This window comes from Scatophagus argus, chromosome 8 (genome assembly GCF_020382885.2).
Source record: "Scatophagus argus isolate fScaArg1 chromosome 8, fScaArg1.pri, whole genome shotgun sequence".
NCBI lineage: Eukaryota > Metazoa > Chordata > Actinopteri > Scatophagidae > Scatophagus > Scatophagus argus.
In genome coordinates, this window is record NC_058500.1 from 21,009,682 (window position 1) to 21,024,656 (window position 14,975).

General features: G+C 42.2%; 1 protein-coding gene across 5 annotated transcripts in view; it reads left to right on the forward strand.

Moving 5' to 3' along the window:
- Window positions 1-14,975, forward strand: part of LOC124063494 (plexin-A1-like) — a 279,266-nt gene that overhangs the window by 74,137 nt on the left and 190,154 nt on the right. For all 5 annotated transcript variants that reach the window (XR_006844116.1, XM_046397214.1, XM_046397216.1 and 2 more), the window contains one exon: window positions 4,004-4,186. Coding sequence is in view for 4 of the 5 variants with exons in the window: in XM_046397214.1 (XP_046253170.1) it covers window positions 4,004-4,186 (183 nt within the window). In the remaining variant the exon portion in view is untranslated. The remainder of the gene's footprint in view (window positions 1-4,003; window positions 4,187-14,975) is intronic.

A 14,975-nucleotide genomic window follows, 5' to 3' on the forward strand; every position in this document is an offset into this window, starting at 1 on the left:
TTACACATAACCAGGTGTGTATCGCCATCTAGCAGATCACAAATCCGATCAATCTGTTTTGAGGTGATTTCCTCACCTTCCCGCAAATCTGAGAAAGCTCTGCTTCAGTGCAACGAGGGATTGGTGATTCACCTGAAGCTGTTTGGTAACTGCCCAAAAACCTTTTGCATACTTGCATTTAAGTTGCGGAACGCAACCGCTAACTTGTTAGCTAGTTGATGACCACAGGTAGTTAACTACAAATTATCCATAAACTAAAACAAACACATGGATAAAGTGCATTTATGGACTGTGAGTCCTCACCAGCTCTCATTCACATTGCTGCCTCCCCCACAGAGATTAAAGCTCTCTCACTCTCTACCAGGTCATTCAGGGATCAGTGAGATTGCGTTTGCTCGGTCTCAAGCGACGTGAGCATCACCTAATGTCAGTGAACTTTAGCTGTCTTTGCTTACTGACTGTGAGAGGAGAAAAGCTTGCGTGTGCGTCTTGAAGAGGCAGATACATTTACACCTATTCAACATATGGCTAGAGTGCATTTGTGGGATTTAATCTGTCTCATATCCTTCATAGAGTTTGTGAGCTTGGGTAGTTACTGGATCTGCCCGAGATGCATGAAGATATCAGCACAAATGGTAATTGCATGCAACACATGTGATGAGTGCTTGTTGGGCATGCACTGTCACATAAAGGAGTGACAAATTCAGGAATAATTTTCACATGTATTCATGACATGCATCGCATGTTAACATGCATCAAATACAATAATAATGACTCAGTTCCCAGACATCAAAATAAACAAAATGTAATTAAATGATGAATGTCTGCTTTTTTAAAAAAATAAAATAAAAAGCTATTCAGTCACTTTTGTATTGCTGGATGAATGAGCTGTTGTATAGGAATGATCGAGTAGGAAAACTGTAGGAATTACATGTCTACAAGGCACACAACAGCTAGCAGATGTCAGGTCTGTGTGAGGCCACATTTGTCTGCAGTGAAAACACGTCGACTGAATGCTTCACTGTGCCTCAATCTGAGCTGTTGACTCTATGGTAATGATGCAAGTCAGGCTAAACATAACAAACCATTAGCGTCCTCAGCATGCCGGCAACAGCGCTGGGAAGATGGCGATCTCACTTCTGTGTGTGCGAGCTCGACAGACACTGGGAATGCAGATTAGTTTACAAGTCTGAGGCGCCCTGCATAAATAAATCCAGGCTAAATTATGTTATCACGAGTCACTATAATAAACCATTTTTCACTGCAGTCATGCCCTTTAAAAGTTTTGGTTTGGACACAAAGAGGATGGCAGGCGTTGTTTTCAGGGGAACAGAACACTTATGGCTTTAATCACACATGCAAATATACAGCAGCATCGCTTTTGACAATCATGCCACACAAGTCTCCCCTTTGGCCCAATTATTTATTCTTAGCTTGGTGACCTACACCTCTATTACACCTATGTCATTTGTCTCGACCATGATGTGACATGTAAATGCTTCAAATCCATGGTCATCATCCTGATAATGCTCTTAAAGGAAGGAAGGAAGAAAAGGGGGAAGGAAGGAAGGAAGGAAGGAAATAGAAACCCAGAGAGCCACAGGCATGTGAAAACACTAGGAATACAGTAAATCTTCTGGGACGGACATGATTTCCCACTGGCCACTCTGTGTGAACCTTGAAAGAAAAAATAATGAAAGGGAGAAGAGAAATATGTGGAAAGAGAGACAAGAAGGAAGAGAGAGTGAAGAAGAGGATTAGCAGCGGGACGAGGAGAGAGAGAGAGAGGGACAGAAAGATTATAGTGAAAGAGAGGAAGTGGTGTCTTTATCAGAGGAAACAAGGGGAATTGTATGGCAGAAACCCAAGGCCAGGGTTCATACTGTCACCGAGTCATCTCTCTCTGTCTCTTTACTCTCTTGCCCATCTTCGTCTTCCTTTCCCTGTCTCGATTTCTCCATTTTTATCCCTTTTCTTCATATCTGTCTCCATCTCCTCTGCATCACCTTATTTGCCTTCATTTTGTTTACTTGCTCTTTTTGTCTTCCTTTCTTCCTCTCAAATTACTTGCAAAACAGTTCCAAAATTGAGAACGTTTGTGTAAATCACACAAAAGCTGAAGCTTTGTTTGTATGTGTTTCTCTCTCTTACCCATTTTGTCTCACTTTCTGTCTTTGTTCATTAAAGTTTAACTTTGCTGTGTTTCTGGCCACCTCAGACAATGTCTGCCACAGGCTTTTTCTCAACCCTTTCTCAACCTGCAACACACACACTTGTGTGTGTGAACATGCACACACATATCCTGACAGCCTCGCTTTTTTGGAGGTGTGATTGATTTGTCTCCATGGAGACGATACGTCTTGTTATGAACAAGAGAAAGCTGCCGTGTTAATTTGTGTAGTGTGGGAGGCTACTTGTGTATGTGTGTGTTTACTTGTGATGCTGTATATCTGTTCCTGTCAGTGCTGATTATCTTTTTTTTTTTGTTTCTTATTTTTTCTTTGTGTGTGCATGTGAATTCCCAGAGTAGGTTCTATTCAGCTATTTTAAGCGCATTTTTCATTGGCTCTTAAAAAACAACCTGATTGGATATCACAAACTGGCTGAGGTGGAAAAGTTACTGTTTAAATAAAGCATAAACGCAATACCGTGCAGTAGAAACAGACTTGCTGAATAAATCATAACTTACATGAAGCAAGTGACCCTCATAAACATTTCCTGCGGCTAAAATAGCAGCAGATGAAAATATCAGATCTGTGTGGTTCTATAAAGAGACTTCCTCAAATTAATACATGAAACAACCATAAATTCCACATTTCCATTTTGTCTTTATTTGTTTGAGGTTTGAGTGGTGCTCTTTCAATCATATGTTCTCATCCTGCACTCTTCTCTAATGGTGACTGGAGACATCAGAATTTAGAGTAAGCATCATAAACTCTTATCTCCATGAGGGAACTATTAAAATTCACATAACAGTAGTGGATGGAAAACACGTTTCATTTGCACTTTGTTTATGCTGAAATTCTGTTCAAACTTGCACTACGTTTGGATGTAAACTTAAGCACACACGTACTGGATGTTCTCTCATGTGTCGTATGTATTAATGTGCATCTGGTTAATCTCTTTTCAAAGTTGTTAGACCTGAAGTTGTGTATTTCATTTATATGTGTGCAGGATATGTGAACGTGTGTGTGTGTCTTTGTGAGGTCGCCTGAGTAATTCAGTCGCTGTCGATTATCTCCGTTACACGTGTCGCAGTCAGGGGAACCTCCTGATGTGACACAGCTATCACATGCTTTTAATGACATGCCTATTACACTCACTCACTCACTCACACACACACACATGCACACACGTTCATAAATCAGGCATGACATATCAACATATCAGCATGGCAATGTGCCTGTACGAGACACTTTGATTATGATATGCTAATCTAACCTATAATTTACTTCCTGTCATTTGTGTGTCATCTCCTTTGGTGTCCTGCCCATGTGATCCCTCTCCCCTTCATGTCTGTTTCAGCTCCGTTTGATTTACTCTCTGTATTGGCTTGTCTCTTATTATAAACCACATTGCCAAAGCTGTATACAAAGAAATCAATATTTAAAACATTAGCAAACAACTGTTCATCCATTCGAACCATGCTGAGATGTTTAATTGCTTGGTTTGACATCATGTTCTATAGAATAATCAAAGGCTGTAATGAAGGGGAAAGCACCAGTCAGAAAAGGCCTTAACTGCCTTTTGTCCTTGTCCTCTTGTCTATCATGATTTTAAAAAATGAGAAACTGAGGAGTTGAGAACTGAAGTTAATTTTTCCAGTGATGCACATGAATTTTGCACCATTTCTCACTAAATCTGCAGCAGATTGCCTGTTCCAGCACCTCAAAAGTGTAAAAAGAGGTGGAATTAATGTTAGTTTAACGAGAAAAAGGGGATTTCAAAAGTGGTAAGGTTTAAGTTAATGGATTTCTCTCCTCCTATCCCCCTGATATCCCAGCCTCTGCAGATAGATGATAACTTCTGCGGCCAGGACTTCAACCAGCCTCTAGGGGGCACCACCGCCATCGAAGGCATCCCGCTTTATGTGGACAAAGACGACGGCATGACCTCTGTGGCTGCCTATGACTACCGCGGACACACTGTGGCGTTCACTGGCACCCGCAGTGGACGCATGAAGAAGGTAGGCTTCCTGAAGTGGGCGTGTTTGTGTGTGTGTGTGCGCTCAGTTTGCTCTTTAAAGTAGAAGAAATATTGCTGTTGTGGTGTGAAAACCTCGCATCTCCATTCATCCACCAACTAAGATTTTCACATGACACTGACTTTATTGTCATCTTGTAAAATATTTTCTGACTTTTGTCATTGGCTGTTTCTTAGAATTTGTGATGATGTGCAACATAATTTATAGCAATAACTGCGAAGACTAATAAAAGTGCCGGAGTACCGCAGTGTGTTTCGGTGTGTGTGTGTGTGTGAATGTGTTTTCATAGTCTACAAAAAGCCATTTTCACTTGAAGCAATTCAGTGTCATTTTAAGATGTATTTTCAATGGGCATCACTGTTGGTATTGCTGGTTTTGTCATCAGAAATCTTATTACATACCTCAGCTATGAATGTGTGTGTGTCTTTAATGTCATATTGAGTGTGTTTTGTCTTAAAATGGATTTCCAGTGCTTTGGCATTGTCACAGAACACTTTTAAAACATAGCAAATAAGACACATAAATGTTAGTTGACAAAAACAAGGTAGCAGCTCTGGAGTTGCATCTTTTTTACAGAGCGAGGTTGTGTGTGTCTGTGTGTTTCTGGGTGATGTGCGGAGCTCATGCTGTTCGACAACCCCAAGCTGTGTTGGTTTTATCTTGTCGAGTGTTGTTTGGCGGTCTAGTCACAGTGTTTTCTAGTGCCAGGGAGTGTTTCTGAGTGGCCTCAAGGTGGGTGAAGATGATTTCTTATAAGTGTCTCCAGAGTACCTTCGGTGTGAAAGCACCTTGTTTTGTGTGTGTGTGTGTGTGTGTGTGTGCTATCCTCAATCACAACCCAGCAGTAACTTCTCATCATGTTCACCATACACACATCATGCAGCCCCTTTGAGCCTGTGGGTTTACAGTGTTTGGGTGTGTGTGTGTGTGTGTGTGTGTGTGTTCCTCGAGTGCCCATTTTGAGTATACCACACAGTGTGTATGCCAATCAGCTGTTCTTTATCTGAGATCCGACTGTGAGACTCTTGTGTATTTTCACTGTTTTTTACTTCTCCCCTCAGTAGGACATCTCCGTATGAGCGTGTTTGTGTCACCAATACTCCATATATTGCACTAAATAAATAATAAAACAATAAAAAGTTACATTCTCATGTCAATGTCAGCAGCACTGAATTTTGAAAAGTTTTAGACAATGTCCCCTAAGGACACTACTTTCAAGTCATCCATCACTTTGTTGGTGCTGACATGGTGATGCCTTTGTTCAGAATTCTTTGTGTTTACATTTTATTTTCTGCCATAGGCTGTTAAAGCTAACTAAAATGCATTTGAAACATCCAGCTGCTACACTTTTTGACACAAGTTTGACAGTTTAAACATTAGGCCTGTGTGTTTTGGTATTCAGTGCAATATCTGTTGCAGTAATGCTGCTGTCAAGTGCTTTTATATAGGCTATGATAATGTGCACACACTCACGCGGACACACACATGCCTCCCTGCACAGCTTCCTGTCTCTGGTGTTTTGCTAAGTCGACTGAAACCTAGCCCGCTAGTCCTTGTGCCTGACCCCTGTTCTGTGTGGGTGCAGACAGCTGATTTGTGTGTGTGTGTGTGTTGAGTGTGTGGGGTCAGCAGATCCTGGATGATATCCCGCTGATCGGAATCCCATTTCCCCTCAGCCGGCGTGTCTTCCTGTGTCCGGGGATGGAGGGAGGAAGGTGAATACAGAGGTGGAGGCTGCCGGTGTCCTCGCGCAGATCAATGCAGATGCTGCAGTAACATGTAGTCATGTGTATAAGCAGGGAAATGGTGAGACAGAACAGCAGTTACAACAAATCAGCAGCGATTACACCTATAGCCAGTTTATGAGGCTTTTGCATTTGTTGGTGCCTGGCAAGTCTCCTAAGACACAGGAGGCGATTAGTTTTAGATTTAAATTAGATCTTCCACGATAAATTGGAGAACAACTTGTTTAATGAGTGAACTAGATTTGTACAAAACAGAATTTGGAGGGAGGAAGAGTGGATAGGGATGGGATTTGAAAGAGGGAGAAAAGGAGACTGATGCTGAGACTGAGGGAAGCAATGCTTACAGGCTGTGTGGTTTTATTGCTCTTCATTGGGAGTTAAACTGCGCTCCTCCTTGGCCTAATGAAATGTAAAGCCACAGCATATTGATGTCTGTGCAAGTGCACGCTCATTAGAATTCCTACATCGTGACTGTTGCTGAATGTGTGTTTGCCTGCATAGGCATGTCTCGACTGCTAGACTCCCTGTATTGATTGGTCTATGAATATATAACCGCTCGAGTAAATCTTGAACCTGGGCAGTCCATTGGATAAGTGATGGTGTCTTTGTCTGGGTACGTATGTTTGTGAGAGACAAACACAAGGCGAGCTGTGATGTAAGGGTTAATCTGTTCTGCTTTACATCAGCATGACTCATCAAAAAGCCGGGACTGACTAAGGTAACGGCATGTATGTGTAAAATACCCACCCAACAAGTGCTGTTGACTTGGTAGCTTCTTTCTTTATTGGTTCTGACTGCATTCTATGGTCAAATTCTTTTGACTCTTTATTGGCTTAATGTGGCACAATGGAGAACAGCTCATTAAAAGCCATCTATCCATCCACTCTATACCGCTTATCCGTCAGGGTCATGGGGGCACTTGAGCCTATCCCAACTGACTACGGGCGAAAGGCAGGGTACACCCTGGCCTGTCAATCAATCGCAGGGCTGACACACAAAGACAGACAACCACGCACTCACACACTCACGCCTAGGGACAATGTAGAGAAGCCAGTTAACCTAATGTATATCTTTTTGGGATTGTGGGAGGAAGCCAGAGTACCCAAAGAAAACCCATGCAGGCACAGGGAGCAGAGGCGGAGCCAGAGTATTTTCATAGCGGAGGCACAGATTATTGGGGGGGCGGGTGCCACTCCATGCCACCACAGAAGCTCCACCCCTGACAGGGAGAACATGCAAACTCCACAAAGAAGGGCCCAAACCGAGATTCGAAACCTGGAACCCATTTGCTGTGATAGTGGTAACCACTGCACATGATTAAGAGCCCTGTATCAAAACCAAGGAATTAATGACCAATAAGAAATAAAAAGCAATGACAAAATGTTGATGCTGTGTACATGCTGATCTGGATGTGAGTTTGGATGGTCTCACTTGTTAAGTTATAAAAACAGTGCTGCTTTCCAACTACCCAAACCAAAATGGATGCTATGTTGCTCACTTTACGCTTACTCAGAGTCAGGTGTTAGAGAAAAGTGTAGAAAACAAAAAGCAACCAATTTAAGAGGAAAAAAACCCCTCTGAAAATTAAGACCATGAATTTCACCACTGTGGCTTCAATTAACTATTACCGGTAATTAAATTGTTTATCATGACAACACCAGTAATGTTGGATGTGGAGTAGAGAAGATAAAGGATTTAGATGGTGTTGGCTGAAGACTGAAGGACATAATGGAATATATGATACAAGACTGGAATGTATGGTAGGACAAAGGGCACAGTACCCTCAGTATGGGGCACAGTATTGGGTGGAAGGGATGCAGGATTCAGCCTTTCAGAAACAGTATGACAGGCTACCTCTCTACTAGTCAAAACCCAGCGGTCTCATGCTTGCCAGCCGGCAGCAGCATGTGTGCATTTCATTGTTTTTCTTTGGTCAGTACTTCAAAGTGGACATGATTACATTTTTCTTTTAAACACTGCAGTGCATCACTTCGCTGGGAGACAAACTGTAGGTGGGGTACCAATGGGCTGCCTTCTGTGCCATTTGCCAGAAACATCCTAAACCCCCCCTAGATCTCAATAAAAACCTGGAAATCCTTTCATTCCCCTCATTTCGTCTCCTCTTTTGTCTACCTGGGAGAACAAGGCACTCTCACCACATCAGGAGAGATGAAAAGAAACACTCGGCAGCCTGAAGTATTTCCAGATTTCAGAAACAAAAAGAGGCGGGCGGTGAGAGAGGGAGATTTCCTCCAAGCGGTGTATAGGTGTGTGAATGGGGATGTGTGTGGTGGGTGAAGGGTGGTTTCATGTCATTTCATCATTTCCCTCCTAGCAGCAAATCCAATTACTTTTCCCTCTCCTTTCCATCTTGGAAGATAGCCTGAGTGACAGGAGTGATTGGAGCAGCGTTTCAGAGGTAACTGTGCCAACTGGCTGATTGACATAACGCTGGCTCTTCACTGCCTTGAGACACGGAGACGAGTGGGACTGGTTAGGCTTCAGGGCGTCTCAGAGCCAGACCAGAAGTTCAAGGCCATGCTCCTTCGTTGGTACATGGCCCACCTACACAGACGTCATCAATTTCAATCTTTAGCAAGATGCTTCACATGTTCTCCTCAACTTGTGAGTGACAACAGTGACATACACTGATCAGCTGCAACATTAGAAACACCTGCTTGAAATGTTGTAGGTTCCCCTTTGTGCTGCCAAAACAGCTCTGACCTGTCAGGAGAAGCGACACAGGACCTCTGGGGGTATTTTGTGTCCTGTACATGGACCGTGCGGCCTCCAGGCGGGTACATTATCCAGCTGCGGGAAGGCTGCTGCCAACATAACTGATAATACTAAAAGAGAAAGGCCGCAAAAATAAATACAAAATTTGTGTTGGAGAACTGACCCCTGATCTGGAACCACTGGACTAAACTATCCATAAAGTTGATCAGTTAGCTCCGCCTCAACCAGCTTACAGCAGTAACATGCTTTTTATACATTGATTTATCAGTGTTAATATTCTAATTATGTCATATACAAGAATATATTAGGAGGCCTTTTTTTCAACAGGGGCTGTTTCTCAGCAGAACAATTGCTATTAGTTCTGACACTGTTCACTGTTTACATCATTTATATCTTTTATTCTGATTGTTTTTTATATTTATATAGTGTTGTTTTGTATTTATAGCATTAGGTACTTTGTTAGGTTATTGGGCTTATACTGGGACCAGGGAAACTAATTTCGTTCCACCTCATGTTTCTACATGTGTGAAATGACAATAAAGCTCCTTGAATCATTGAGCTGCTGATTATCCTTTTTTTAATGTGAAGATTTTACTTGTAATGCAGTGTTGTCATTTTGTTGGTACTTTTAATAAAGGATCTGAGTACTTCTTTCATCACTGAGAAATTCCCAGCAACGTGGTTTTCCTTTCTAACTTTCTCAGATTATTTTAACAACTTCAGAGGCCTGAAGAGGCAAAGCTGTTCTACATAAAACACAATGTTTAGGGAAAAGTCAGCAAAAGTGAATCATCATTCAGATTTATCTTGTGGCCCACTGGACAGTTGCTCCACTGTCTGCACACTGGTTTCAAAGGTTTTTGCAAGCAGAATAACTGCTCTTCAAATCCCAGTATGTGACTGAGAGTGTCTTGGATCCCTTCCTGGAGTCTGAGATAGTTGTACACGTACTGGCTGTGCAAGCTTTGCAGTAAAACTAGCTGTCAGAATGATTAAGCCTAATCAGGAAACATGGGATGGGAGGTAATTTAGCATGTGAATGCTAATTAGCACTAGCATTTAGACTGGCAGACGATGATTGAAGCAGCGCATCGACTGCTCAGCCTGGTTAAATGGCAAAAACACCAGGCTGGTAGAGATGATTGATAATCTTGGTCCAGGCTGCTGTCTGTTTCCCTGTTTGTGTGTGAGTGTGTACAGACTATAGTTTCTCTTCTCTCCAATGCAAACTCATAATGAGCAGATGAGCGCAACACCTGAACACACTAATTCCATCCTTATCCCATTAACTAGAAGTTAGTGGAATAATGTCCTATTAGTTTCTCAGAGTACACAACAGGCTTTTTGTGAAGCTGTGTGTGTGTGTGTGTGTGTTTGTAGTAGTTTGTGCCTGGAACTTTTTCCCTGCTACACATGCACTTAGTCTACACAAGTATATGCACACATTCAATATGCCACACACATGCTTAAAAGTGCGATCTGAGTGTCACTGACACTAGACTGGCGTGCACACTTTCATTGTGTGTGTGTACCTGATAGTATTTGGACACATGAAATGATACATATCAAATTGTCAGTGGTGCAATGTTTTCGTGTTCATATTTGATCCTCCATAAATGAATATGTGGCAAAATGTGTGTGTGTGTGTGTGTAGACACTGTTGAAAGCCTGTCGAGAAAAGACTAGTGTGTAAATCTTGCAGTGATAACATTACGGCTGTAAGCGGTGCTACTGTTTGAGTGAATTATTATCCTCTTCTCTCCACTAGTACTTCTCTGCACTGCCTCTCTTCAGGTCTTGTAGTTTTGCTGTCTATGACCTCCCTCTCTTCCCCTCTACTCCCTCTCACTCGTATGTCACCTTCAGCTCCCTGTCTCTCTCTTCCAACTGAGGTGGGCTACATGCCCACAAAATCTGCCTCCCTCGAGAATTTCCAGCCTCATCTGTGCGTTTATGTGTGTGCGTGTGTGTGTGTTGCACTGCCCTTCTCCTTCACTCCTCATCCCCTCTCTCCTCTTCCTCATTGTCCTTATCTTGTCTGTCCATTAGTACATTAGTGTATGTCAGCCTGGAAAAAGTGTTATCTCTGTCAGTCCTTTCATGTGAGAGAAAGACACAGTGGTACACAACCAGGGAGAAAGATGAATGAAGACACAAGACACGTAAGGTAGATATGACACCTGCTTATAAGAGTCCTACAGAGCATCCACGTCCAATCCTCATGCATGTGTTTGATTGAGATGAGCTTAATTGGTGAAATGTGTTCCATTGTCTTAACACTGAAGTCATGGTTTATAATGATAGTGGAAACTAATAGCACCAAAATGACCCAATGCGCTTCACTTTGACTCCAAGGAAACCAGAGTTTTCATGGAGCATAACGGGGCAGTTTTGACAGCTGGCCTATCCATAGCATTATGCACAGGGCAATATCTATTCATGTTTTTATTGTGTATGCTTGGAATAATTTATTTCCTAATTTTCTTGACTTATTTGTTGCTTTTTCTGTCTTGATGCTGGTGTAATACCCAAATTACCCCCTCTGTCGGATTAGGAAAGCATTATCTTATTGTTTTATGACTAATACAGTCGAACATATGTAGAAATAGATTGACTAAAATATATTTAGTATATGCAAAACGTGATTCCATCTGTGCACAGGCCAAAAGGGATGAGTTTGAAGTATTTATTGTTTAAATGAATAATATATGAATATAAATGTATGACCATTATATTCATATTTTCTGTGAAAATTTTGGTTTGAAAAATGTCTTCATCTGAAGTACATGTGAAATAGTTTTCTTTTGAGGAAATCACGGGACTACGTTCTTTCTTTATTACTGCCAAAATGATTCCATGCAGAGAATGAATGCCCGAGTGTGAAAATGAATTAATGGGGCTACACCTTCTGCCCGTTAAAATGTCTCCTCTGTACTCATCTGCATTTGAATCCCCCAGCTGTTACTTATCATAGTGGCAGACAAATGGACAGTATGTGTGTGTGTGTGTGTGTGTGTGTGTGTGTGTGTGTGTGTGTGTGTGTGTGTGTGTGTGTGTGTGTGTGTGTACAGAAGTGGTGCTTTAGCTCTGCTAGAGTGATCTGAATTACAACTGCATGCAGGGTCTTTGCCACTTCCAGGATGTAGGCTGATATGATACTGTTCTGCATCACTCATTAGAGGCAGCCACTGCTAATGTGCCATTGTGGTTGTGGGTTCAATTCCCAGGTGGGCTATCACTTCATATGTATTACCCCCTGTGTCCTTGAGCAGGGCATTATCTCAGCAGTCCCTCTGGAGGAATATGGCACAGTGTTAATGGATGGACGATGTGCATGAGAGCTAGATGGATGGATTAGAGAGCTAATGAATCTTTGATAAGTGGGAAGGCTTTGCGAGCGTCAAGAGACAAAGGGAAAGATCACAGCTAAACCTATCAACTGTGAGATGCTTTAATTCACTCAAAACCCTTGCACTGACTTTGGTATTGACATTTTAGAAACTAACTGGTGTGCCTATTGGTTGTATATAGTAAATCCATCTGAAAAAAAGGCTATCTTACATTTTGGATAAACTTAGACTGAAATTGCCTTTTTCATGCTCATCACAGAAGTGTCAGCTGGCAGTCACACAATAAACTATTACAACTATTAAAGTGTTATCAACTGGCTAAAACACCATTGCTGTCGCATATTTTTTTGTTGCTGATGAATTGAGGTCCAATATCCACTGTCCTTTTAGCTCTGTTTGTCTCCACCATCTCCTGAGTATGTCTACCTTTTTGCTAAATGCTCCACAATAGTCACTATTTATTATTTACTAACTTCATTGGTTTATTGCTTGGTGCTGCTCAGATTGTGTTTATAAAAACAAACAAACAAACAAAGAAAAAAAAAACTCTGATAAAAAGTTATGAATGTTGACAATAAAAATGTCCTCCATTGTGATAATGACTTGGGTGCTGATCACATACGTGTTCCACTGTTCCTATCTGCTTCACTGTCTTCCAAGAAGGGCTTGCCCCTCTGTGGTGTGAACACAGCACATCGTAATCATGGATGGAAAATATGCCATCAGAAATAACCCTGTATTAACACCATTACTCCAGAAATCCAGGCCCCTAACTAACGCATGTTACTGCAGACACTGAGTCAGAATGTCCTGCTGTTAGGGCATGTACGGCCACAAGTCCAGACAAACAACAGACACATATGCAGACGTTCAGCAGCAGCCAGCGATGTGTTCAGACAGCTGTTGTGCTGATGACCGGTGTCAGGTGCCAGTGGCCTGATTCAAGCTGGCTAACCTCCTCCCATCACAACATGTGTCTGCACAGATACGGGAGGTGATGGGTGGACATGTGTCTCAGTTTCTGGCGTGCATCTGGAGAACAACTGGCACATTGGAGGTCGCTGGTTGTGTGTGTGTGTGGGGTATGTTGATGGTAGTGTGTGCCTGTGCAGATTTGTTTGACACATTCTACTAGTGTCTAAGGGTGGATGCAGCTCACTCTGTGTGTGTGTTTGACAGTCTTCAGGTTTAACATGAAGGGAAAGATGCTGCTTGTGTGGGTGTGTGTTTATGTCTGATTAGAGTGCAGAAGAAGCAGTTCAGTGTGTGTTTGTGCCTGTTCTGTTAATCTCCTTCACGTCAAGGAATGACACAGCCTGCATGGGTGTGTGTTTTGTGTGGGTGTGTATATATGTGCATCTGATTAGAGGGCACATGCAGGAAAGGATACAGACTGTATGTGTGTGCGTGTGTGTACGTGTCATAAGATGGCAAAGGGTCAGTTTTCCATTTGTTTGTGTGAACGTCTCTGTGAGATGCTGATCCTTAGATTAAACGGAGTCTCAAACACCCAGTGTCGGCATGAGAGTTGATCTTCATCAGTGTGTGTTGTGTTTAGTGGAGGAAACGGCATGTGTTTACATATTAGAGCAGCTGTGCTTTCTTCATGTAGAATTGGAGTTGCCCACCTGATGCCAGGGCAGCTGCCACACTAAACACACTCACACACACACACACACATGCAAGCAGTGCCAGTCAACCTTTGTTGTATCCCTGAGTGTGTGTTTGCTGCAGAGGGGAGGAGAAAGGGCCAGCTGCAGTATAAAGCCTTGATCAACTGTTCTTCTAGACTGTCCCATCTGTCTGTCCATTAATACACACACAAAAACACATACACACACCCATACACTAATGCATACACAAAGTCCTTCTGTTGTTTTATCAGACACACATGGCATACTTCAAACTCAATGGGTTCCGTCACGACAATTATGTTAATTGTGTCTTCTCTGATGTCTTATGTGAGGAAAAGTGTTGGTCAGCTCTGATCAACACTGCGGAACACCATTCATGGTGTTTCTGTTTAATAAAATGATACGCTGAAGATAAAAGCAACTCTACTATGTACTTGATTCATCACCCAGGGAATATTTATTTATTTATTTTCAAATGTGGCTTAAAGGTAAAGTTGGAACCAAGGATGAACTGATTTAATTTTGGTGGTCAAAGGTCAACTACACTGTGACATCATAGTTTTCTGTCCATTATTCAACAGCATAACTCAAGAATAGAAGGGCAGATTGTGACCATATTTCACATTTGGTCAGACACTGAACTCAGGTGCTTGGTGATCCTAATCTTGAAACTGTGCTGATTGTGTAGATCTTCTGTGTTGCCGGGTTGAAGATGTGTGTGAAGTATCCACTCTGTAGTATGTGTTGCTCCTTTGCAGCATCATCCATATTTGAAGTATTGTAGTCCACCACAAGCTCACTGACTTTGAGTGTAATGAGCTTCAGGTGATTGTTGTTTCACTATGTGATGAAGCTTTGTATCAGTCACGACAGTTACATATGGATGTGAACAGCAACTCGGTGGTGCAAGGCTGTTATTCTAGTTTTGTCCAGTCATTGTCCTAACCTCGGTTTCTCTCTGTGTGTTTTATTCCGACTCAAAATGAGCTCACGCAAGAATGTCAGGCCATGGCTTAGCATCCATGTGTTAATGAGAGAGGGAGGGAGCAAGAGAAAGAGAGAGATTCTTAGAGGTGGTGGGGGTCAAGGGGATATAATGAAATAGAAAATAAGAAGGTTGAGAGAGAGAGAGAGAGTGTGTGTGTGTGTCAGAGGCAGTCACAGCATTGTCCTTGATGATCTTTATGGTATTGATTGGCTGCTCTCCAGAAGCTTCCTGATTTCAGATTTGAACACTGAACATTGTGATTGCAACGTGATCGAGTCTCAATGTCTCAAGTGGGCACTGCAATCAAGGACAATGACC